This window comes from Eleutherodactylus coqui, chromosome 4, assembly GCF_035609145.1.
Source record: "Eleutherodactylus coqui strain aEleCoq1 chromosome 4, aEleCoq1.hap1, whole genome shotgun sequence".
Lineage (NCBI taxonomy): Eukaryota > Metazoa > Chordata > Amphibia > Anura > Eleutherodactylidae > Eleutherodactylus > Eleutherodactylus coqui.
This window is the reverse complement of record NC_089840.1, coordinates 229,062,900-229,085,694: the sequence shown is the minus strand read 5'-3', so window position 1 is coordinate 229,085,694 and position 22,795 is coordinate 229,062,900. Positions and strand designations below refer to the sequence as shown.

The 22,795-nt window shown below is 48.5% G+C and overlaps 1 protein-coding gene across 1 annotated transcript; it reads right to left on the bottom strand.

Annotated features, from left to right (window-relative positions):
* Positions 1 to 18,451: 18,451 nt before the first annotated feature.
* On the bottom strand, positions 18,452 to 22,327 carry ADO (2-aminoethanethiol dioxygenase). Its single transcript, XM_066600815.1, has one exon. It carries the CDS (start codon positions 22,086 to 22,088, stop codon positions 21,360 to 21,362), a length of 729 nt encoding a protein of 242 aa, XP_066456912.1. The 5' UTR covers positions 22,089 to 22,327; the 3' UTR covers positions 18,452 to 21,359.
* Between the last annotated feature and the right edge of the window lie 468 nt (positions 22,328 to 22,795).

Sequence of the window (22,795 nt, the reverse complement as noted above, 5' to 3'; positions counted from 1 at the left end):
ATAATTCTACAATGATTAAAATTTAATTAGGAAAGAAACAGCTGTCTCTAGACACGCTGCATTGAGATTAAGTGGAAAATAGATTTTGCCATCAGAATCTTCTATGTAATATACTACAGTGCACTTCAATTCTGAAAAAAGTCAAAATCAAATTTCCATTAAAAACCTAAAAGAAGAAAGAGAGCCATATAATTACGAATGTTTGTCTTTGTTGCAGTCAACTAGATCAATCCTGATTATAATGAGTCACTTTAATCTAATTTCTAAACTAGTTACACCACTCCAAAAATGTGTCTTATGTCATAAAACTAAGACTGGGATTCCCCTGTAAAGCGATGCCACGTCTCTCCTACAGACATTCCTTTAGAGCAAGGGTACGACATTTTTGGCACGTCACGCTACGGAGCGATAAAGCAACATCCTCCTAAATTATTGTATATTGTTTGCTTGGGATATAAGGTAATCCTTGCAAAACAGAAAAAAAAACTGCTTTGTAGAGGAAAATTTCCATTTCAGCATTCTCAAATAGTTTGGTCAAGGAAACAGATGGTACTGCTGCTGTGCCATCTAACGCAATATTATTTGACCCTAGGGGGAAGTTCTAGCAATGCCATGTAATTATTGTAAACTATGAAAATGACTCATCTGACAAGAAGGTGTGTCTGTCTTAAAGTAGTCACAGTCTGTAAATCATTTTGACTAATCTATGCACCATTCGCCAGATACGAGCCGTATTCGGTGGGGCTATTGGGACTTAGAGGTAATGGCAAATGTGCTTGGTGCTGCCCATTGTTCACTGTCCAATAAGTATCACCATCTTGGTGATTTTTCAAGGAAAGATTTCTGATGTTACCTAATTTTTTAGTTGGGATTATTATTATATTTTGTATATATTCCTTGATCAGATGTCCCTCCCCATTTCAATGCAGAACTCCATTTCTTGCCACTCCAGTCCTAGAAGAAGCTTGAGTGGTCACGTGTCATTCATTTGTATTACATCCACTGGCTGTGGCTGGCAGTACCTCACCTTGTCGCACCTTTCCCCTTCTCCAATCATGGCTGTCAACATGTCCTGTGCAGCAGACTGCTCCCTTGGCTGTTTTGATGCCCCATTTGGTAAAACGAAAAAAAGGGGTTGGTACCATGTTAGCTAGTAGAGAAAAATGTGATTGTTCTCAGTAAGAGAAATCAAGTAATCTTGTAGTAGATATGATACTAGTTAGTGATGAGCGAGCATAATCGCTAAGGGCAATTGCTCGAGCGAGCATTGCCCTTAGCGAGTACCTGCCCACTCGAGATAAAAGGTTCGGGTGCCGGCGGCGGGCAGGGAGCTGCGGGGGAGAGCGGGGAGGAAAGGAGGGGAGATCTCTCCCCCCTGCTGACTGCCGCTACTCACCGTTCCCCCGCACTGGCACCTGAACCTTTTGTCTCGAGCGGGCAGGTACTCGCTAAGGGCAATACTCGCTCGAGCAATTGCCCTTAGCGAGTATGCTCGCTCAATACTAGTCCTTAAGGAGAGCACCCTGGGTGTGTGTGGAGACACCAGGGGAGTGAGAGAATGGAATGGACTCTCCCCAAGGAGAGCACCCAGAAGGGGTGCTATTCCCAATCATTGTTTTATAGACTTGGTAAAAATTCTTACATTGATTTGAAGGAATGCTGCCATCCATTAGGTGGCGCTGCAGAGGTATTGTTTCATCTTCCTTGTTTGCAGGTCTAAAGGAGAGATTTCACATTTCTTTCACATTCCCTGTTACTGGGCTAATTATTTACTGTTATGGTCATCCCTCCCTGGTGTTTATCTAAATGCTATTAATGCCAACATGTCTGTGCCCTTTATCTCAGGTATTTTTATTTAGTGCAAATTAAGTTCACCTTGTTCGTGCCCTCCCATATGATCATGTGTATAGTAAATACGTCTTTGGATTTGTTCCGTTATGTTTGAGGAAGGGCCCTGAGAGGTCCGAAAGCTCGCTATAACATCATGTATTTTTGTTAGCCATTAAAAGGTATCATAACTACAAGATTACATGATTTCTTTTGCTGAGAACAATCACATGATGCCCCATTTGGCATGCACATGCATTAAGCCCACCTCTTAATGGGCCGGAGTGTGCACCAGAATTTCTATGTGTTGCATGACAAGTGGCTTCAGTAGTTCTACTGCTGCCGTCTGTAGCCTGTGAGTGGCTGAGCGGTCATGTATACAGTGAACACTATGTGACAGCAGCGGTTTCTTCTAAACCAAAGCAGTGGGGATCGGGCTCCTGTGCTGAAACTGATGAAACATCTGACCAATGAGTATTGTTATTCTTTTTGTCTTTTAGCCCATTCCGTCTATAAATATTTTTTTTACTCTTAAGAACCCACACAAAATCACAGCATGCTGCGATTTCTCCCCCACGAGAGGAAAATCGCAATAGATTTCCGCTTGTGGGCAGGAAATCCTGATTTGCCATAGCATGCTATGGGCTGGATTTGTTACAGAATCCGGAGGCAGAATCCTGCTCCAGATTTCGTAATACAAATCCGCCCGTGAGCAGGAGGCCAAAACTGTGAGAAATGGAACATTGAAGATCATGTGTGAAGTTCTTTTATTAACATAGACAGATCACTAATAAATCCCTTTTTACAGCCATGCTCTAGCAGTGCGTTTTGCTCATAAATAGTGATGAGCTAGCATACTCGCTAAGGGCAATTGCTCGAGCGAGCATTGCCCTTAGCGAGTACCTGCCCGCTCGAGAGAAAAGGTTCGGGTGCCGGCGGCGTGCAGGGAGCTGCGGGGGAGAGCGGGGAAGAACAGAGGTGAGATCTATCCCCCCCCCCCGCGCTCCCCCCCTGCTGACTGCCACAACTCACCGCTCCCCCGCGCCGGCACCCGAACCTTTTCTCTCGAGCAGGCAGGTACTCGCTAATGGCAATGCTCGCTCGAGCAATTGCCCTTAGCGAGTATGCTTGCTCATCACTACTCATAAAGTTAAGAAGTAGAGATGAGCGAACACCAAAATGTTCGGGTGTTCGTTATTCGGAACGAACTTCCCGTGATGCTCGAGGGTTCGTTTCGAACAACGAACCCCATTGAAGTCAATGGGCGACCAGAACATTTTTGTATTTCGCCGATGCTCGCTAAGGTTTTCATGTGTGAAAATCTGGGCAATTCAGGAAAGTGATGGGAATGACACAGTGACGGATAGGGCAGGCGAGGGGCTACGTGTTGGGCTGCATCTCAAGTTCACAGGTCCCACTATTAAGCCACAATACCGGCAAGAGTGGGCCCCCCCCCTCCCAACAACTTTTACTTCTGAAAAGCCCTCATTAGCATGGCATACCTTTGCTAAGCACCACACTACCTCCAACAAAGCACAATCACTGCCTGCATGACACTCCACTGACACTTCTCCTGGGTTACATGCTGCCCAACCGCCCCCCCTCCCCCCCCACAGCACACACCAAAGTGTCCCTGGGCAGCCTTCAGCTGCCCTCATGCCACACCACGCTCATGTCTATTTAGAATTGCGTCTGCCATGACGAGGGACCGCAGGCACACACTGCAGAGGTTGGCACGGCTAGGCAGCGACCCTCTTTAAAAGTGGCAGAGCGATAGCCCACAATGCTGTACAGAAGCAATGAGAAATAGAATCCTGTGCCACCGCCATCAGGAGCTGCACACGTGGGCGTAGCAATGGGGAACCTATGTGCCACACACTATTCATTCTGTCAAGGTGTCTGCATGCCCCAGTCAGACCGGGCTTTTTAATTCATAGACACAGGCAGGTACAACTCCCTATTGTGAAGTCCCTGTCGACCCACAGCATGGGTGGCTCCCTGGAACCCACCGGCGGTACACAGAAATATCCCATTGCATTGCCCAACACAGCTGAGGTAGTAATGTCGTGCTTAATGCAGGTGGGCTTCGGCCCACACTGCATGCCCCAGTCTGACTGGGGTTCTTTATAAGTGTACAGATGTAGTAAAAACTCCGTGTGCACCTACAGCATGGGTGGGTGCCAGGAAGCCACCGGCGGTACATAGAAATATCCCATTGCATTGCCCAACACAGCTGAGGTAGTAATGTTGTGCTTAACCCTTTCCAATCCAATTTGTATATGGTTTTCCTAGGGGGCTTACTCTTTTTCTGCCGTTATACAACGGCGCTATATGCTGGCTAAAGCCAGTACTGCATGAGCTGACACGTAGGATAGGCTCCGACAGCAGAGAGGCTGGCAATATACAGTAAGAGAACCCCGACGGACGTCTACCAACAACGGAGCTGTACAGCCTTAAACCCTAATGTCTTCACAGGTCACACAGTGGACTGGAAAGGGTTAATGCAGGTGGGCTTCGGCCCACACTGCATGCCCCAGTCAGACTGGGGTTCTTTACAAGTGGACACATGTAGGTTAAACTCCCTGTGGACCCACTGCCTGGGTGGGTGCCAGGAAGCCACCGGCGGTACATAGAAATATCCCATTGCATTGCCCAACACAGCTGAGGTAGTAATGTCGTGCGTAATACAGGTGGGCTTCGGCCCACACTGCATGCCCCAGTCAGACGGGTTCTTTAGAAGTGTACAGATGTATTAAAAACTCAGTGTGCACCTACAGCATGGGTGGCTCCCTGGAACCCACCGGCGGTACACAAAAATATCCCATTGCATTGCCCAACACAGCTGAGGTAGTAATGTCGTGCTTAATGCAGGTGGGCTTCGGCCCACACTGCATGCCCCAGTCAGACTGGGGTTCTTTACAAGTGGACACATGTAGGTTAAACTCCCTGTGGACCCACTGCCTGGGTGGGTGCCAGGAAGCCACCGGCGGTACATAGAAATATCCCATTGCATTGCCCAACACAGCTGAGGTAACGTCAGCTGTAATGCAGGTGGGCTAAAAATTAATTTGATTACACTGTAGGCGAGGGCCCACAAAAATTGCTGTATCAACAGTACTAATGTACATCCCAAAAATTGGCCATGGCCAGCCAAGAGGGCAGGTGAAACCCATTAATCGCTTTGGTTAATGTGGCTTAAGTGGTAACTAGGCCTGGAGGCAGCCCAGTGTAACGAAAAATTGGTTCAAGTTAAAGTTCCAATGCTTTTAAGCGCATTGAAACTTATAAAAATTGTTCTGAAAAATTATTTGAGTGAGCCTTGTGGCCCTAAGAAAAATTGCCCGTTCAGCGTGATTACGTGAGGTTTCAGGAGGAGGAGCAGGAGGAGGAGGAGGAGGAATATTAGACACAGATTGATGAAGCAGAAATGTTCCCGTTTTGGATGGTGAGAGAGAACGTAGCTTCCATCCGCGGGTGCAGCCTACGTATTGCTTACGTATCGCTGCTGTCCGCTGGTGGAGAACAGAAGTCTGGGGAAATCCAGCCTTTGTTCATCTTGATGAGTGTTAGCCTGTCGGCACTGTCGGTTGACAAGCGGCTACGCTTATCTGTGATGATTCCCCCAGCCGCACTAAACACCCTCTCCGACAACACGCTAGCCGCAGGACAAGCAAGCACCTCCAGGGCATACAGCGCTAGTTCAGGCCACATGTCCAGCTTCGACACCCAGTAGTTGTAGGGGGCAGAGGCGTCACCAAGGATGGTCGTGCGATCCGCTACGTACTCCCTCACCATCCTTTTACAGTGCTCCCGCCGACTCAGCCGTGACTGGGGAGCGGTGACACAGTCTTGGTGGGGAGCCATAAAGCTGGCCAGGCCCTTAAAGACTGTTGCACTGCCTGGGATGTACATGCTGCTCGATCTACGCACATCCCCTGCTACCTTGCCCTCGGTACTGCGCCTTCTGCCACTAGCGCTGTCGGCTGGGAATTTTACCATCAGCTTGTCCGCAAGGGTCCTGTGGTATAGCAACACTCTCGAACCCCTTTCCTCTTCGGGAATCAGAGTGGGCAGGTTCTCCTTATACCGTGGATCGAGCAGTGTGTACACCCAGTAATCCGTAGTGGCCAGAATGCGTGCAACGCGAGGGTCACGAGAAAGGCATCCTAACATGAAGTCAGCCATGTGTGCCAGGGTACCTGTACGCAACACATGGCTGTCTTCACTAGGAAGATCACTTTCAGGATCCTCCTCCTCCTCCTCAGGCCATACACGCTGAAAGGATGACAGGCAATCAGCCGGTGTACTGTCAGCAGCGGGCCAAGCTGTCTCTTCCCCCTCCTCCTCATCCTCCTCATGCTCCTCCTCCTCCTCCTGTACGCGCTGAGAAATAGACAGGAGGGTGCCCTGACTATCCAGCGGCATACTGTCTTCCCCCGCCCCCGTTTCCGAGCGCAAAGCAGCTGCCTTTATGGTTTGCAGGGAATTTCTCAAGATGCATAGCAGAGGAATGGTGACGCTAATGATTGTAGCATCGCCGCTCACCACCTGGGTAGACTCCTCAAAATTACCAAGGACATGGCAGATGTCTGCCAACCAGGCCCACTCTTCTGAAAGGAATTGAGGAGGCTGACTCCCACTGCGCCGCCCATGTTGGAGTTGGTATTCGACTATAGCTCTACGTTGTTCATAGAGCCTGGCCAACATGTGGAGCGTAGAGTTCCACCGTGTGGGCACGTCGCACAGCAGTCGGTGCACTGGCAGCTTAAAGTGATGTTGCAGGGTGCGCAGGGTGGCAGCGTCCGTGTGGGACTTGCGGAAATGTGCGCAGAGCCGGCGCGCCTTTACGAGCAGGTCTGACAAGCGTGGGTAGCTTTTCAGAAAGCGCTGAACCACCAAATTAAAGACGTGGGCCAGGCATGGCACGTGCGTGAGGCTGCCAAGCTGCAGAGCCGCCACCAGGTTACGCCCGTTGTCACACACGACCATGCCCGGTTGGAGGCTCAGCGGCGCAAGCCAGCGGTCGGTCTGCTCTGTCAGACCCTGCAGCAGTTCGTGGGCCGTGTGCCTCTTATCGCCTAAGCTGAGTAGTTTCAGCACGGCCTGCTGACGCTTGCCCACCGCTGTGCTGCCACACCGCGCGACATCGACTGCTGGCGACATGCTGCTGCTAACACATCTTGATTGCGAGACAGAGGAGGAGGAGGAGGAGGGTGCTTTAGTGGAGGAAGCATACACCTCCGCAGATACCAGCACCGAGCTGGGGCCCGCAATTCTGGGGGTGGGTAGGACGTGAGCGGTCCCAGGCTCTGACTCTGTCCCAGCCTCCACTAAATTCACCCAATGTGCCGTCAGGGAGATGTAGTGGCCCTGCCCGCCTGTGCTTGTCCACGTGTCCGTAGTTAAGTGGACCGTGGCAGTAACCGCGTTGGTGAGGGCGCGCACAATGTTGCGGGAGACGTGGTCGTGCAGGGCTGGGACGGCACATCGGGAAAAGTAGTGGCGACTGGGAACTGAGTAGCGCGGGGCCGCCGCCTCCATGATACTTTTGAAGGACTCAGTTTCCACAACCCTATACGGCAGCATCTCAAGGCTGATGAATTTTGCTATGCGGACGGTTAACGTTTGAGTGTGCGGGTGCGTGGCGGCGTACTTGCGCTTGCGCTCGAACACTTGCGCAAGCGACGGCTGAACGGTGCGCTGAACTACACTGCTGGATGGGGCCGAGGACAGCGGAGATGAGGGTGTGGGTGCAGGCCATGAGGCGGTAGTGCCTGTGTCCTGAGAGGGGGGTTGCATCTCAGTGGCAGGTTGGGGCACAGGGGGAGAGGCAGGGGTGCAAACCGGAGGCGGTGAACGGCCTTCGTCCCACCTTGTGGGGTGCTTGGCCATCATATGTCTGCGCATGGTGGTGGTGGTGAGGCTGTTGGTGTTGGCTCCCCGGCTGAGCTTTGCGCAACAAAGGTTGCACACCACTGTTCGTCGGTCGTCAGGCGTCTCTGTGAAAAACTGCCAGACCTTAGAGCACCTCGGCCTCTGCAGGGTGGCATGGCGCGAGGGGGCGCTTTGGGAAACACTTGGTGGATTATTCGGTCTGGCCCTGCCTCTACCCCTGGCCCTGGCCACCGCACTGCCTCTTGCAACCTGCCCTGCTGATGCCCTTGACTCCCCCTCTGAAGACCTGTCCTCCTGAGTAAGCGTTGCACACCAGGTGGGGTCAGTCACCTCATCGTCCTGCTGCTCTTCCTCCGAATCCTCTGTGCGCTGCTCCCTTTGACTTACTGCCCTTACTACTACCTCACTGCAAGACAACTGTGTCTGATCGTCATCGTCCTCCTCACCCACAGAAAGTTGTTGAGACAGTTGGCGGAAGTCCCCAGCCTCTTCCCTCGGACCCCGGGAACTTTCGAATGGTTGGGCATCAGTGACGATAAACTCCTCTGGTGGGAGAGGAACCGCTGCTGCCCAATCTAAGCAGGGGCCCGAGAACAGTTCCTGGGAGTGTTCCCGCTCCTGAGCAGGTGTCATTGTAGTGGAGTGAGGAGGCTGGGAGGAAGGAGGAGCAGCAGACAGAGGATTCGGATTTGCAGCAGTGGACGGCGCAGAACTGCGTGTTGACGATAGGTTGCTCGAAGCACTTTCTGCCATCCAGGACAGGACCTGCTCACACTGCTCATTTTCTAATAACCGTCTCCCGCGTGGACCCATTAATTGGGCGATGAATGTGGGGACGCCAGAAACGTGCCTCTCTCCTAATCGCGCAGCAGTCGGCTGCGACACACCGGGATCAGGAGCTCGGCCTGTGCCCACACCCTGACTTGGCCCTCCGCGTCCTCGGCCGCGTCCACGTCCTCTAGGCCTACCCCTACCCCTCAGCATGCTGTATTACCAGTGATTTGATTTCACAGGCAGGAAATAAATTGGCGCAAGACTGCAGGCCAAATATAATTTTTTCCCTTTTTGGAAAACGAAAGGCCCCACTGCCTCTAGTGAATGAATAATCTAAGTTTAATAACTGTGCTGTGTCCCTGCTAATGTGTCACAGAACGTGAGGGTAGCAGAGTTATTATAACTCTGGCAGAGCAGGTATTTTTTTTCCCAATTAAGGAAAGCAAATGGCGAAGCCATCAGTAAAGCGTAGCTGGGTGCGTATGATTTAGCAATGTTTTTCACGCAGCTCACACGTGTCCACCGCCCGTAAGGACGGACAGAGGCTGGACAAATAGATTTGTTTCCACTTGTTTTTCCACCAAAAGGCAGCACTGCGTATATTCAATGAACATGAGAAGTTTAATAACTGTGCTGTGTCCCTGCTAATGTGTCACAGAACGTGAGGGTAGCAGAGTTATTATAACTCTGGCAGAGCAGGTATTTTTTTTCCCAATTAAGGAAAGCAAATGGCGAAGCCAGCAGTAAAGCGTAGCTGGGTGCGTATGATTTAGCAATGTTTTTCACGCAGCTCACACGTGTCCACCGCCCGTAAGGACGGACAGAGGCTGGACAAATAGATTTGTTTCCACTTGTTTTTCCACCAAAAGGCAGCACTGCGTATATTCAATGAACATGAGAAGTTTAATAACTGTGCTGTGTCCCTGCTAATGTGTCACAGAACGTGAGGGTAGCAGAGTTATTATAACTCTGGCAGAGCAGGTATTTTTTTTCCCAATTAAGGAAAGCAAATGGCGAAGCCAGCAGTAAAGCGTAGCTGGGTGCGTATGATTTAGCAATGTTTTTCACGCAGCTCACACGTGTCCACCGCCCGTAAGGACGGACAGAGGCTGGACAAATAGATTTGTTTCCACTTGTTTTTCCACCAAAAGGCAGCACTGCGTATATTCTATGAATAATAACTGTGTTGTGGCCCTGCCTATACAATTCTTTCCCTGCAGTATCAATGGAGGGTGGAATGCTCTGCAGAGGCGATTTTGAGAAGCCCAAAAAAAATGCAGCACAGCTAACAGCAGCCTGGACAGTACTGCACACGGATAAATATGGCCCTAGAAAGGACCGTTGAGGTTCTTGAAGGCTACACTCACTCCTAACACTCTCCCTGCCTATGCAGCACTTCTGTCCCTAATGCCGGGTGCAACGCTCTGCAGAGCCGATTTTGAGAAAAAAAAAATGCCACTGCTAACAGCAGCCAACACACAGCTATCAGTGGCCCTAATAAGGACCTTTGGGGGGTCTTGAAGCCTACACTAACTACCAATTCTTTCCCTACAGCAGCTCCGGTATAAACAGCACTGTCCCTCATCTAACTCACACCGCATCTGAGGCGAGCCGCGGGAGGGGCCGACTTTTATATTAGGCGAACACCTGATCTCGCCAGCCACTCACAGCAGGGGGGTGGTATAGGGCTTAAACGTTGCAGGGGGAAGTTGTAATGCCTTCCCTGTCTTTCAATTGGCCAGAAAAGCGCGCTAACGTCTCAGGGAAGGAAGTGAAAGTAACCAGAACACCGCATGGTGTTCGTTACGAATAACGAACATCCCGAACACCCTAATATTCGCACGAATATCAAGCTCGGACGAACGCGTTCGCTCATCTCTATTAAGAAGTAATCTAGCCTTTTTTTTTTTTAACAATATGACTTAATAGTATACGTAGAAGAATGTCAGCATCTTGCAGAAAAGTCTGTTTATCAAATCGGTGAAGGCAAGGTTTACTGTCGACATGGTAATGGTCTGCTATTAACAGTACAATTCTAGAAAATAACTGAGCCCTCAAGATATTCTTTGAATACCTTCAATTATAAAGCAGGCCACTAAAGTATATATTTAATGAGGTACCACAATGCTATTCTGATTATCAAGGCAACAGGAAACTTCTCGTGAGAAGAGCGGAAAGAGCGAATAGTGCACTCTATCCCATAACAACTGCTTCCCATTGAGGAGCAATTCCTCTTGCTAATTGCATCCATGTTTGCTTAGAAATACACCCTCCTACCAAAAGTATTTGGACACCCCTATTAGTAGAACGGATCATGTCTTATTCGCACGTCACTATCCTAATCCATGCTGAGTAAGATGCGAACCCTTGGAGGTGTCAACCACAGTTTGTAACGGGAACTGCACGCTATCAGATATACAGGTTATACTGCTGCACACAAGTCATCTATCACAAAGTGTGATGGATTGCCCCATCTACAATACTGCAAGGAGCATCGGGATTGGACAGTTGAGCAATGGAAGAACGTTCTATGGAGTAAGGGAATCATACTACTTCATTTTCAAATCAGATGGATGTACCTGGGTTTTGAGGACCCAGGGGAAAGCCTTCTGCATGAGGTGTATTGTGCCAAAAGTTAAGCACAGTGGAGGTTCACTTATGGTCTGGGGATGTTTTACGTGGCATAGTCTTGATTGAAGTGGCAAGAACCATGAACACGGAGGTGTACCTTGCCATTCTAGACAATAATATGCTGTTGACAATGAGGCAATACTCTGGGAATGGTGTAGCAATACTTCAAACAAGAAAATGTGCCTTGTCACAAATCTAACGCTGGTTTATGTTGGTTGGAGGATATGGATGTCCGACAACTGTGCTGTACAGAGTCCCAATGTCAACCCTACTGAACACTATTGCGACACACTGGAACGTTGGGTCAAGAAATGTGAACAGCGTCCATCTACTTTGAATAAACTCACCAGACATTTGTAGGGTGAATGGAGGAAAATACCAGCTGAATATCAGATATTAGTTTGAAGTATGCCACAGATGTATTCAGTGTCATTAGGGTCAAAGGTGGTGCCTTTAAGTATTACCATACATAAATAAATACTACTTTTGGTTCTTGCTCAGGTGTCCAATTACTTTTGGTAGGATAGGGTATTTTCTCCTCAAAGGGATTGTCTGGCCATAGAAATAAAGGGTCTACTTTTTTCTGTCCAGAAATGGTGCTACTAACCTCCAAAATAAGGAAATGCCTTACTGGCCTCCTTTTGACTATTTAAAGGCAATGGTTCTGTTCTGGGTTCTGTCTGAATACTACCGTATTTCCCCGAAAATAAGACTCCGTCTTATGTTAATTTTTGCCCCAAAAGAGGCACTAGATCTTACTTTCGGGAAGGTCCTAGTATACTTACCTAGAAAGCTCCGTTCAGGTCCCTCCTGCTCATCTTCATAGCTCCGATGTACGCTTCCCCGCAGTCATCGGTGCTTGTACGACATCCCTTCCTGTTTACGAGATTCATAAATCCCACCTTCACCCTGCGATGGCTGTTGATTGGCTGAGCAGCGGTCGAAGAACCAATCAATGCAGCAGTGGATGAACCAATCACAGCCATTGTGTTACGCCTGTCAGCTCATAGTTAATGTTGCCAGCACACCTTGTTCTGTCCAGACGAGCCAGGGTTAACAGCTCCTGTGCCTTTCAGTCAGGTTAATTATCCTGCTATGTGTCTGAGAGGTGTGCTGGTGATTGACAGGTCTATCTACCTATCGGCTCCTCCCGCCTTCCTATAATATCCAACTCTGGCTGCCTGGGAGTGGCCGATTATTGTTCAGTCTGGTCCTGGACTTTAAATATTGTTCAGTGTCTGCTGGTAATCTGGTCCTGGTAGCGTGTGCCTTTCCCTCAGGGGTTCCAGTCTGCCTCTGGTTGTATCCTGTTTCTGTCAGCTTGTCTGCTAGACCTCGCTTGTCAGCCAGGCTTTACCATCTGCCTCTGTCCTGTTTGTAGTGTTTGTGTTGGTTCTTGTCATCTGCCTTTCCTGTCGGTGCTAGTGGGTAGTAGTCTCTTGCATAGGTACGCTGGTCCCTGCCTGTCCCCCCTAGGAAGTGTAGGGTCAGAGTTGGCGGCCTGGACGTGTCCACCATCAGGGCTATCTCCAGGAAGGGACAGTGACGTGGGTGAAGATCAGGGAGCCCCACGCCGTGCGTACCTAGGCACCCCACTAGTACCGTAACACATTTCATTGGTTCATCTATAGCTACACTGATTGGCTGTGCTCCGGTCGATGAACCAATCACACCCATTGCTTCCTGAAGGCAGGACTTATGAATCTCCTAACCAGGAAGTGATGCTGTACGAGCACCAAGGACTGTAAGGAAACGCGCACTGCAACTATGAAGAGGAGCAGAAGAAAGCTGGACCAAGCCTGTTAGGTAATGTATTCAATTTTTTTAAGTAAAGTAACTAGGGATTATTTTCAGGGTAGGGCTTATATATTTCAAGCCTCTCAGAAAATCCCGCTAGGTCTTATTTTGGGGGAAACATGGTACTTCTTGCAATTCAGATGGATCCCCAAGATGTGAAGCCACAGTGTACACAAAAACGCTGTGTGAATAGACCCTTGCAAATCTAAACAGATACATCTGCTCTTCGCCCAAGAAGTAGTCACTGTTCTGGTTGAGTGGGATCTAAATCTCCTAGATAGATTCAAGAAAAGAGACAATTGCTAACAGTATATAGATCCCAAGAAAAACAACTGATCTAACTGAAGGACTTAGCTCCTGGAAGCGCTAAGGAACCTCTTCACCTAGACAACGCGACATAAAAAAGTAGCTAAGTACCTTTAGGGTACCCAGTTTGAGGTGTTTATCTAGACCTACTTCTCCAATCCCGGCTTACAGGCAAACAGGATTCCTTTAACCCTTCGAAATCCTCCAATTGTCTGTATACTTTCAAGTTTCCCAAAGTGTGACCACACAAAAGACTTCCCTTGCATGGGATGGTACAAATACTTCAATGTAATACTTCTAGGGACATAGGGGATGTTTTTGAGCATATCAGAGTTGACGATTTAAAAAACAAAAGAAAAAAAACCTCCACGTGCCCCTTGTTAAGTACAGTATAGATGCATAGCAAGATATGGGTGCTGTAGTTGAGATTCTCATGATGCCAGTCTCGAATACAAAGTTCCCTTGTTATACCCATAGGTGTGTAAACCCGGGCTGCTGTATGCAATGTCACAGTCAGAATATATTCATACATGGCAAACTTGTGGCAGAGATTTGCCTGACACTCCCATTCATTTGCATGGAGTTTGCAGAAATCCATGTGCTTGCCGCCAAAACAATCTCATTCAGATGACTAGAAAGGATTCCAGAAAGACATTTCTGCATCAAATCTGCCATGTGTGTGCCCGCCCAATAGTGTTTGTGTACATCAGTATGTCTTCAGGTCTCCATGGAATAGAATGCTAAAAATATGTGAGCTATGATTTAATCCTGGCTTCGGGCACTGCAGCATCTAACTGTAGGGATGGAGGTGCTTTAACCTTCATTGCCCTTCAGGCTAGATTCATATATCATGAATGCATTGTGGAATTTGCAACAAAATTACACAACATTTAATACAATGTAGGCGAAGGGGGTTTAACGAACCCTATTCTCTTACAGTGTAGATGATCCACACTGGATTATAGACCCGTGACACTATCACATACTGGTGGGGGGGAGAATGGATCTTGTATTGCCTTAACCAGTGCAAAATTCTTAAGAAATGTATCTCCATCATTATCTGTGACGGCTGATGAGTAATCTGTTATGGCCCAGATCAAAGGTGAGAAGTACAGCGGGCTCTTCCCTCAGCCAAATGCTTTCAGCAGATGGAGCGTTAGCAGCGGTGGAAAGTCGGCTTCAAAATTCACCACTTCATTGAGAAAAGGTGAATTCTGCAGCGGAAACAGCGATAAATTTGACATGCTGTAGAATTAATTTTCGCTCGGGTTTTGTGCTGATTTTTTCCCACAGCTTGTGGATGGGATTTTCACAATCTCAACCACTTTGCTACTACTGTAAATGCCACGGAATTTCCGTACAGAGGATCTGCATGGAAGTTCCACAGCAAATCCGGCTTGTGTAGATGCAGTCCAAAGGGGTTTTCCAGACAGCACCTGACAGGATACACAGGGGTCCGAGCAAAAGCACAGCTCCAATCCATGTAGTGGCTGGCACTCGTAATGGCAGGTGCAGCTCTTCTTGGATACAAGATGCAATACATTGATATCAAGCTAGAGGCGGTACAACAGGGTACTAGAGCCTCCATGCCCAACCGTATCACATCTTGTATCCAAGCTAGAGGCGGTACAACAGGGTACTAGAGCCTCCATGCCCAACCGTATCACATCTTGTATCCAAGCTAGAGGCGGTACAACAGGGTACTAGAGCCTCCATACCCTCCGGTATTACATCTTGTATCCAAGCTAGAGGCGGCTAAACTGGGTACTAGAGCCTCCATGGCCGCCCGTATCACATCTTGTATCCAAGCTAGAGACGGTACAACAGTGTACTAGAGCCTCCATGCCCTCCCATATCACATCTCGTATCCAAGCTAAAGGCGATACAACAGGGTACTAGAGCCTCCATGCCCACCCGTATCACATCTTGTATCTAAGCTAGAGGCAGTACAACAAGGTACTAGAGCCTCCATGGCCGCCCGTATCACATCTTGTATCTAAGCTAGAGGCAGTACAACAAGGTACTAGAGCCTCCATGCCCTCCCATATCACATCTTGTATCCAAGCTAGAGACGGTACAACAGGGTACTAGAGCCTCCATGCCCTCCCGTATCACATCTTGTATCCAAGCTAGAGGCGGTACAACAGGGTACTAGAGCCTCCATGCCTGCCCGTATCACATCTTGTATCCAAGCTAGAGGCGGTACAACAAGGTACTAGAGCCTCCATGCCCTCCTGTATCACATCTTGTATCCAAGCTAGAGGCGATAGAACAGGGTACTAGAGTCTCCAAGCCTGCATGTATCACATCTTGTATCCAAGCTAGAGGCAGAACAACAGGGTACTAGAGCCTCCATATCCCCCATATCACATCTTGTATCCAAGCTAGAGAGGGTACAACAGGCAATAGAGCCTCCCTTTAAGGGCTCAGTTTTCCCCAATATATTTCCTTTTGCTCTGATATTACAATCATATATATAAGGTTTAATTCCGACAACTCCTAGGTTCTTGCTTTTTCTGTGCCAATGAATTGCATATTATAAATATGTAATAATTAATTTAATGTAGAAATTGTTGCACGTTTCCTTTCGTAGTAATTTAGGAGAGTTTTGAAATGCCCTATAAATGTAATATTCATCTAAGCCCCTATTTATCAAAAATACAGGATGTGGAAACAACAACTTCCTAAACGCACAGCACATTCCATAGTTTGGGGTTCTGAAATTGTATTCTAATAAATATATTTAATGGCCCATCTAAATAGGGTAATTATTAGAGATGAGCGAGCACCAAAATGCTCGGGTGCTCGTTATTCGAGCTTTCGTAATATTCGAGAGCTACATTTGAGTAACGAACGCCATTGAAGTCAATGGGAGACTCGAGCATTTTTGTATTGGACCCGCCGGGTGCTGAGCTCTTTTTTTTGCTTCTCTCTTTCTCTCACCAGCCAGCCACATACTGCTGTGGACGTGCGCACGCTGGCACGTCACAGCAGTGGTAATGCGGGGAGGGGTCGAACATGGCGTCGTACTCGCTCGAGTAACGAGCACCATCAAGTATGCTAATACTCGGACGAGCATGTTCGCTCAACTCCAATTATTTTTATATTACCAGTCGGCCAAATGAACGTTCCGAAGAACGCTTGAGCCCGATAATCAGGCAGTGTAAAAGAACCATAGTCCTCACATCTGAGGGGAACTTCATTAACTTCTTCTTAAGCTGCTTTATAAGGACTATGCCAACAAAATATCACCTATTCCCAGTATAGCTGATAAAAGGTAGATCACTGGGGTCCAGCTACTAGGACCCCAAGACCAGTGCACCCCAAGGTGTAAATGCAGGGGCCGTACACACACGTGTTCACCACTCCATTCACACTCAGGGGAATGATGGTGTTACCCAAGTGCGTCGCTTCGCTCGCTTTATAGATCGTCAATGGAGCAGCAATCACTCACGCGCACCGTGCTGCTTTCATGATCCCTTGGGTCTAAGGATCCTTTAGACCAGCCAATTCTCATCAGAACGAGTGCCGTCACCGCTAACTCTTTTGCGCAGCCTGTTTAGACAGGCAGATATATCGTTGTCTCTTTGAAACAGGAATCATTCAGTCCCTGTATAAGCGAATGAGAAGGACTGAAAGATCGCTGTTGAAACTGAACGATTAGCAAACGAGCCAATGATGATTTTAAGCCTGGAAAAAAAAGGACAAATAAAAAGCGTACAATTCTCGTTAGTCGTTCCTTCGTATTTAGATCAAACAATTAGCGTTCACTTTCGCTCATTTGAAGGATAATCGTTCCATCCAGAAGCATACCAAGTGGCGGGATGTCCAGCGATCAGTCATTACCGCCTATTAAAGAGAAGACAACACCCCCCCCCCCCCCGCCAACCCCAACCACTGCCATTTTTTTTTTTTTTTACTGTAGTCACTGTGAAGATCAGCCTTATGCTGTTTAGACTAAACGATTATCATTCAGAAACTCATTCAAATGAACAAAACTGCACAATAATTGTTTCGTTTAAACCGCAAGTCAACGACTGAACGACGAACAAGAATCACGCGGTTCTCATTCAGCTTCAGCCGGCATAAAAATTGTTGCCGACTCCGACTCCCATTCCTAAATGAAACACTGAACAAGAACGGCATGATTCTTGAGCCTAAACAGGCAGTCCGTGCGAACGAGCTGGTGATGACGTCATCTACTTGTTCTCTCGGTCAAATGAGAATCGTGAGATTCTCATCCCGTGTAAAAAGGGCCATTAAAAGCCACTACTGCAGCAGAAGGACAACTCCATCTTCTGGGGACTACACTGGTACTCAAGACGTTGCCGAGATCATCAACTAATGGGGCTATCCAACCTTGTAAAACTGATGACCTATCAATGCCTGATTAGTGGGGGTCTGCCTCTTGGGATCCCCACTGATTAAGGGGCCATGTCACTCGTACAAGTACCCCCGCTTCTTCAACATTCACATCAGCGCACACTTGTACTCGAATTGCAAAATGCCTTAATATTGATACTTCAATGGGACAAACCTGTAGTACCCAGGATGGCCACTATCTATAATACAGTGTTCTACATGATCGAGGTCAAGTTTAAACATTGAAGAGATGGCTGTGAAGCCCCTTCAATGAACTGATCAGTGGGGATTCCAAGTGGCAGACCCCCACCAATCAGATATTGGATAAGCCATCAATTTTTATTGGAGGTTAAATAACCCCTTTAGTGCTCTACAGTCTAAAGACCCTTTCACACGCAAAGATAATCTTTCATGACGACAAAGATTGAAAGATTTAGCGATTTACATAAAGTGTTAATGGCCATTAACACTATCATCTTCATTTGCATGTAAAAGAGCCTCCAGAAGTTGTTTGCAGAGCCCAGCATGTGATTCATCTCACGCCCAGCTGTATTGTTCAGCTCATGGCTGACAGCAGATTACATTGTTATATGCCGACTCCCATAGAGATAACAGCTTGCCGTCTACTGAGAGATAAATGAGTTTGCTTCATCTCGCAGTAGCTGAAGGATGGGTTTTAAGTTCACCTTAAAATAAGTAAACAATGCCTGCATTTACATGTAACGATTATCGCACAGTTTCGGTCGTTTGAATTTTCAGCGATAATAGTTACGTGTAAATGGGCCTTTAGACCCTACGTGTAAATGGGCCTTTAGACCCTACATCCAAACATTAAGTGTTCGACTCACAAAAACCAGTCTTTTGCAAGAAAAAATACATTTATATTAAATTTATATAGTTTGTGAGATTTAGCAGAATAGAATTTAACAAGGTGTCTCAATTACAATTAAACATGGCGGAATACAGAAGGAACTCTAAGAGGAAGATTGGCCACATGAATCCTACGAGGTCCGATGAGCTTAGCTGTAAGGCCCGTTCACAGAGGTCAGTCCAATACACTTCTCTCGTTACCCTATGACGTATAAATACTATACATTAGACAGCGGCAGTAACAAAGTCAACAATTCCTATAGTTGCTGTTTAAATAAAAAACGAACATGTAGTGGTGGGCGATGGCGGCAGACGTCGTAATACTCCTATGATCCCGTCTGGTGATACGCATCCATTATAATGAAGGACACGGGAGGAACGTTACAGGGTAGTCAGTCAGTGGATCTTTAGAGTCTCCCCCGAACCCAAGATGATGCATATTAAGAACAGGACTCTTCCTAAGGGCAGCCTATAGGAAATGTCCAGGAAGCGAGATCCAGCACATTCCATAGTAGGGCTGCTGTAGGCGCCATTTATGGTCGGGTCCATATATCACAGCTTTAGAACTAAACAGGCCTGGTAGTGACATCTACATCACCGTAACACAGGCTGCAGGGGTGGAGCAAACATTAACGCAACACCTCAGGGTTCTTGCACACGTCTTAAAGCCCCCATGCACATCAGACTTTAGTCGTCCAAACACGCCGACAAGGGTGGGCTGGATGACCCCCCGATGTGATAAGGGAGCAGCTCAGCTTCGCTTGACTGATGATGTGAAAGAATGATCAGAGACATTGAATTTTAAAGCCCAAGCGGTTGTTCCCGGGGAGGTAAGCCACTGCCAGTGGTTTGGCCACAGCTTCCCTTCCTCAACACATCAACACTCAAGCCAAGCTGAACATTTGTGGTTATAAGGGAGTGGCTGAGACAACTGTTGTTCATCCAATATAAGGGCCGCTTATGCCACAATTGCTGTTGATTCCCGCTTTGCCAATCGGAATCAAAATCCACATTCAAGTCATATAGATTTGCCGGCGGTGGATTTGTGTCACGTGTGGAAGCGCCCAACGTGTTACTAGCACACGGCTGAAGCAAACTTCAACTTGACTTATCAATAGCGCATTTTAAAGGTGTATATTGAATCATGACTGCTTTCTTCCAGAAACAGCGCCGCACCCATCCACAGGTTGTGTTTGGCATTACAGCTTAACCCCTTTGTGCCCATCTATATACGTAATGTCCAAATTGTTGACGCACTGTGCAGCTAGTACGTGTAATCTATATGTCCTCCACTTTAGTGACCAATCTTGTGGTATAGCGCTCTACTGTGTTTCCCTGAAAATAAGACAGTGCCTTATATTAATTTTTGTTCCAAAAGGTTTAACTTTTTTACATGTACAGCTGCCTGGACACTATTTAAATTGACTTTTTTAATTAACTGTTAGCAGGGCTTAATTTTGGAGTAGGGCTTATAATTCGAGCATCCTCAAAAAGCCTGAAAAATCATTTTGCATCCTCACAAATTCTGGAAAATCATGCTATGTCTTATTTTCAGGGAAACAGGGTAGTAAAGATGTGGCGACGGCACTTTGTCATTACCCTAGTGTTTACCCTCAGAATGGATCGAGTTGAAAATCTGAAATGGGGCCTTGGTCATAAAGGGGTTAACCTCATGCACTGAAAACGGGCAAAGCTGCAATACCGTATACAACCTGTAAACAGATGTGGCGCTTTTTTTTGGGGGGGGGGGGGGGAGGAGGAAGAGAACAAAACTTTTTTTTAACCTTGTACTCCTTTAATTATTGACTTAAAGTTTAGAACAACTTTTGTATGTAACTCATTAAAAGGGGATTCTGGGCATTTAACCCTTTGCAGACGACCCATCGTCAGGAGAGTCATCAATAGTCGACTGGCTGGGGACGGCCGCTCAGGACCCTCCGGTGACTAGCTGATTTCACTAACCACAGTGGGGCCACCCGTCCGCATAGGGGTTGTAGCCGGAAGTGCACTAGAAGGTATAGCCCCCACCGGTTTTAACGGGAGCTATGCCTTCTATTACACTTGTGGTTCCAACAGCAACGCGGACAGCGCCGGCCGCAGAGAGCCAAGGGGTTGAGAACAGTGAACTGCTAGGGTCCTGAGCGGCGGACCTGCGTCGACCAACTACTGATGACCGATCATCAATGCAGCAAGGGGTTAAATGCCTAGAACATACCTTTCTCCCCGCTGCAGTGACACTACAACTCCCAGCACACCCCGACCTCTACGTAATAAAAGTAGCGCCTTCTAGCCCCACCAGAATTTCCGTGAAGCCCCGCCGTTACTTCTGATAAGCGTCACTTTGCATAAAGCAGCTACTGCAGGACTACAACTCCCAGCATGCTCCCAGTGTACGATTTTGATTTGTAGTTTGACAACAGCTATGCAGAGCAAAAAAAAATAAAAATTTGCAAAAACTTTTCGCCGTATGATTGGGGATTTCCACTAGCGCGGATGTAAACTACACACGTTCAATAAATTACAGCGCCGATCTTCATTAAACATGGTCAGGATCACAGAAGGGGCGAGAGAAGCGGCGGCAGGAACGTAGCTAAGGCTTTACGGAGGGGAAGACGTGCGGCGGCGCGGTGCGTAGGACAGCCTCCATATTGTCCGCAGCAGCGCTATGCACTGACAAGACTCAGTCCTACTCTATATACTGTATACCTCCGGCGTCCGCACCGCGCCACGAGCGCCAATCAGATAGCAGTAAAGTTCGGAACAATCTTTGTACTTTTAACATATTCAATCGTTCTCGTTCAAAGATGCCGATGAACTGTGAAAGAGGTTCTGCAGCAGCTGCATAGTTGGAGGACGCCTGCGGACAACGGCCCGGCCGGTAGGTGGAGGTAGAGCGCTCACACGGACACCTTGGGCCCCGGGTAGGGCTCTCCCCCGCACCAGAACTCATCGGGTTGCGGGATCTCCAGCAGCCACACCTCCCGCGGGAGGACCCCGGAGGCCTCGGCCGCGCTGCCCCCGCTCTGCTCGCCGGAAGCCGGGGCCAGCTTGTAGTAGTGACAGTCCCTGCCGTCGTCCGGGTCGTAGGGGGGCGCCAGGATGTCCAGGAAGGCGGCCGGCCCGTCCACGGCTACGATCTGGTGCAGGTTGTCCCGGTGCGGGCTGAGCAGGCAGGGCGGGCTGCTGTCGCTGTACTCCCCGCTGGAGCGCAGCATGGCCCGCAGCACCGAGCCCTTACTGGCGGCCGGCGTCGGCTCCACCTTGTCGAAGCCGCTGATGCGCACCTTGCCGTAAAGCACCTTGAGCATGCCGTGCATCCCCGGGTGGTCGTGCAGGGGGATGCCGGAGCCGCCCTTTAGCAGGAAGACCCCCATGCTGAAGCCGTCCGTCTCACAGATGTGCATGTAGGTGACGGGCGGGCTCTGCGGGACGGACGCCGGGGCCTGCGCGCCTTTCCGCGGGCGGATTTTTAAGTCCTCGGCGCGGATCTCGCTCATCAGTTTCTTCAGCTGCGTCACATTGTCCGCAAAGCCCTTCCCGTCCCCGCTGCTGCCGGGGCCGCGGAAGGTGAGCCGGGCCTGGCGGGCGATCTTCTGGATCAGGGAGTTCATGTCGTCCCTCGGCATCTCCCCTGCTGCCGGCTCCTTCCTACATCCCCCGGTCACCGCGCTCTTCCCTGTCCTTACACCCCGCTCGGCTCCCTCATGATCCGACACCCATTCATGCAAATAGCGGACACACGTCTCCTCCGGACACGGCGCTCTGCGTACACTGCCGCAAGGGCTTATGGGGGTTGTAGTCCGGGCCCAGCCTTTAGTTTCCTGTTATGGCTTTTGTTTAAACGAATGACCTAAGCTCGGTGCGGGCGGTCTGCGCAGAGACACATCTGTCTATACAGAAGGTTAGAAGTCAGGGGGTCCCTGGGGGCTGTTAAGAGGAGAACACATAATGGAGAGTTTGATTAGGACTACATTTCCCCTAATGCTTAGCGGCGGGGATTACGTACTGTGTGATAGGTCACGTGGGGAGGGTCGCTTTGAAATGATTTGTGCTCAAGTCCATTGACTTTGACATTGCCTTGAACTGCGGGCTGCGTGTGTAATGTCCTATAGTTTACGTTTCCTGCATGCCTCTCCTCAGACATCACCCTAAATAAACCGCTGGTGAACGCATAGTTGTTTTTTGCAGCATTCTTCACACTTTACGACCATATTCTGGTGGTCAAGGAAAAGTAGAGCTGTTGCCCCTAGCAACCTGTCAGGTTACTGCTTTCATTTTACAAAAGGCCTGTGCAGAGATGAAAGCTGGAGTCTGATTGGTTATTATATTTGGT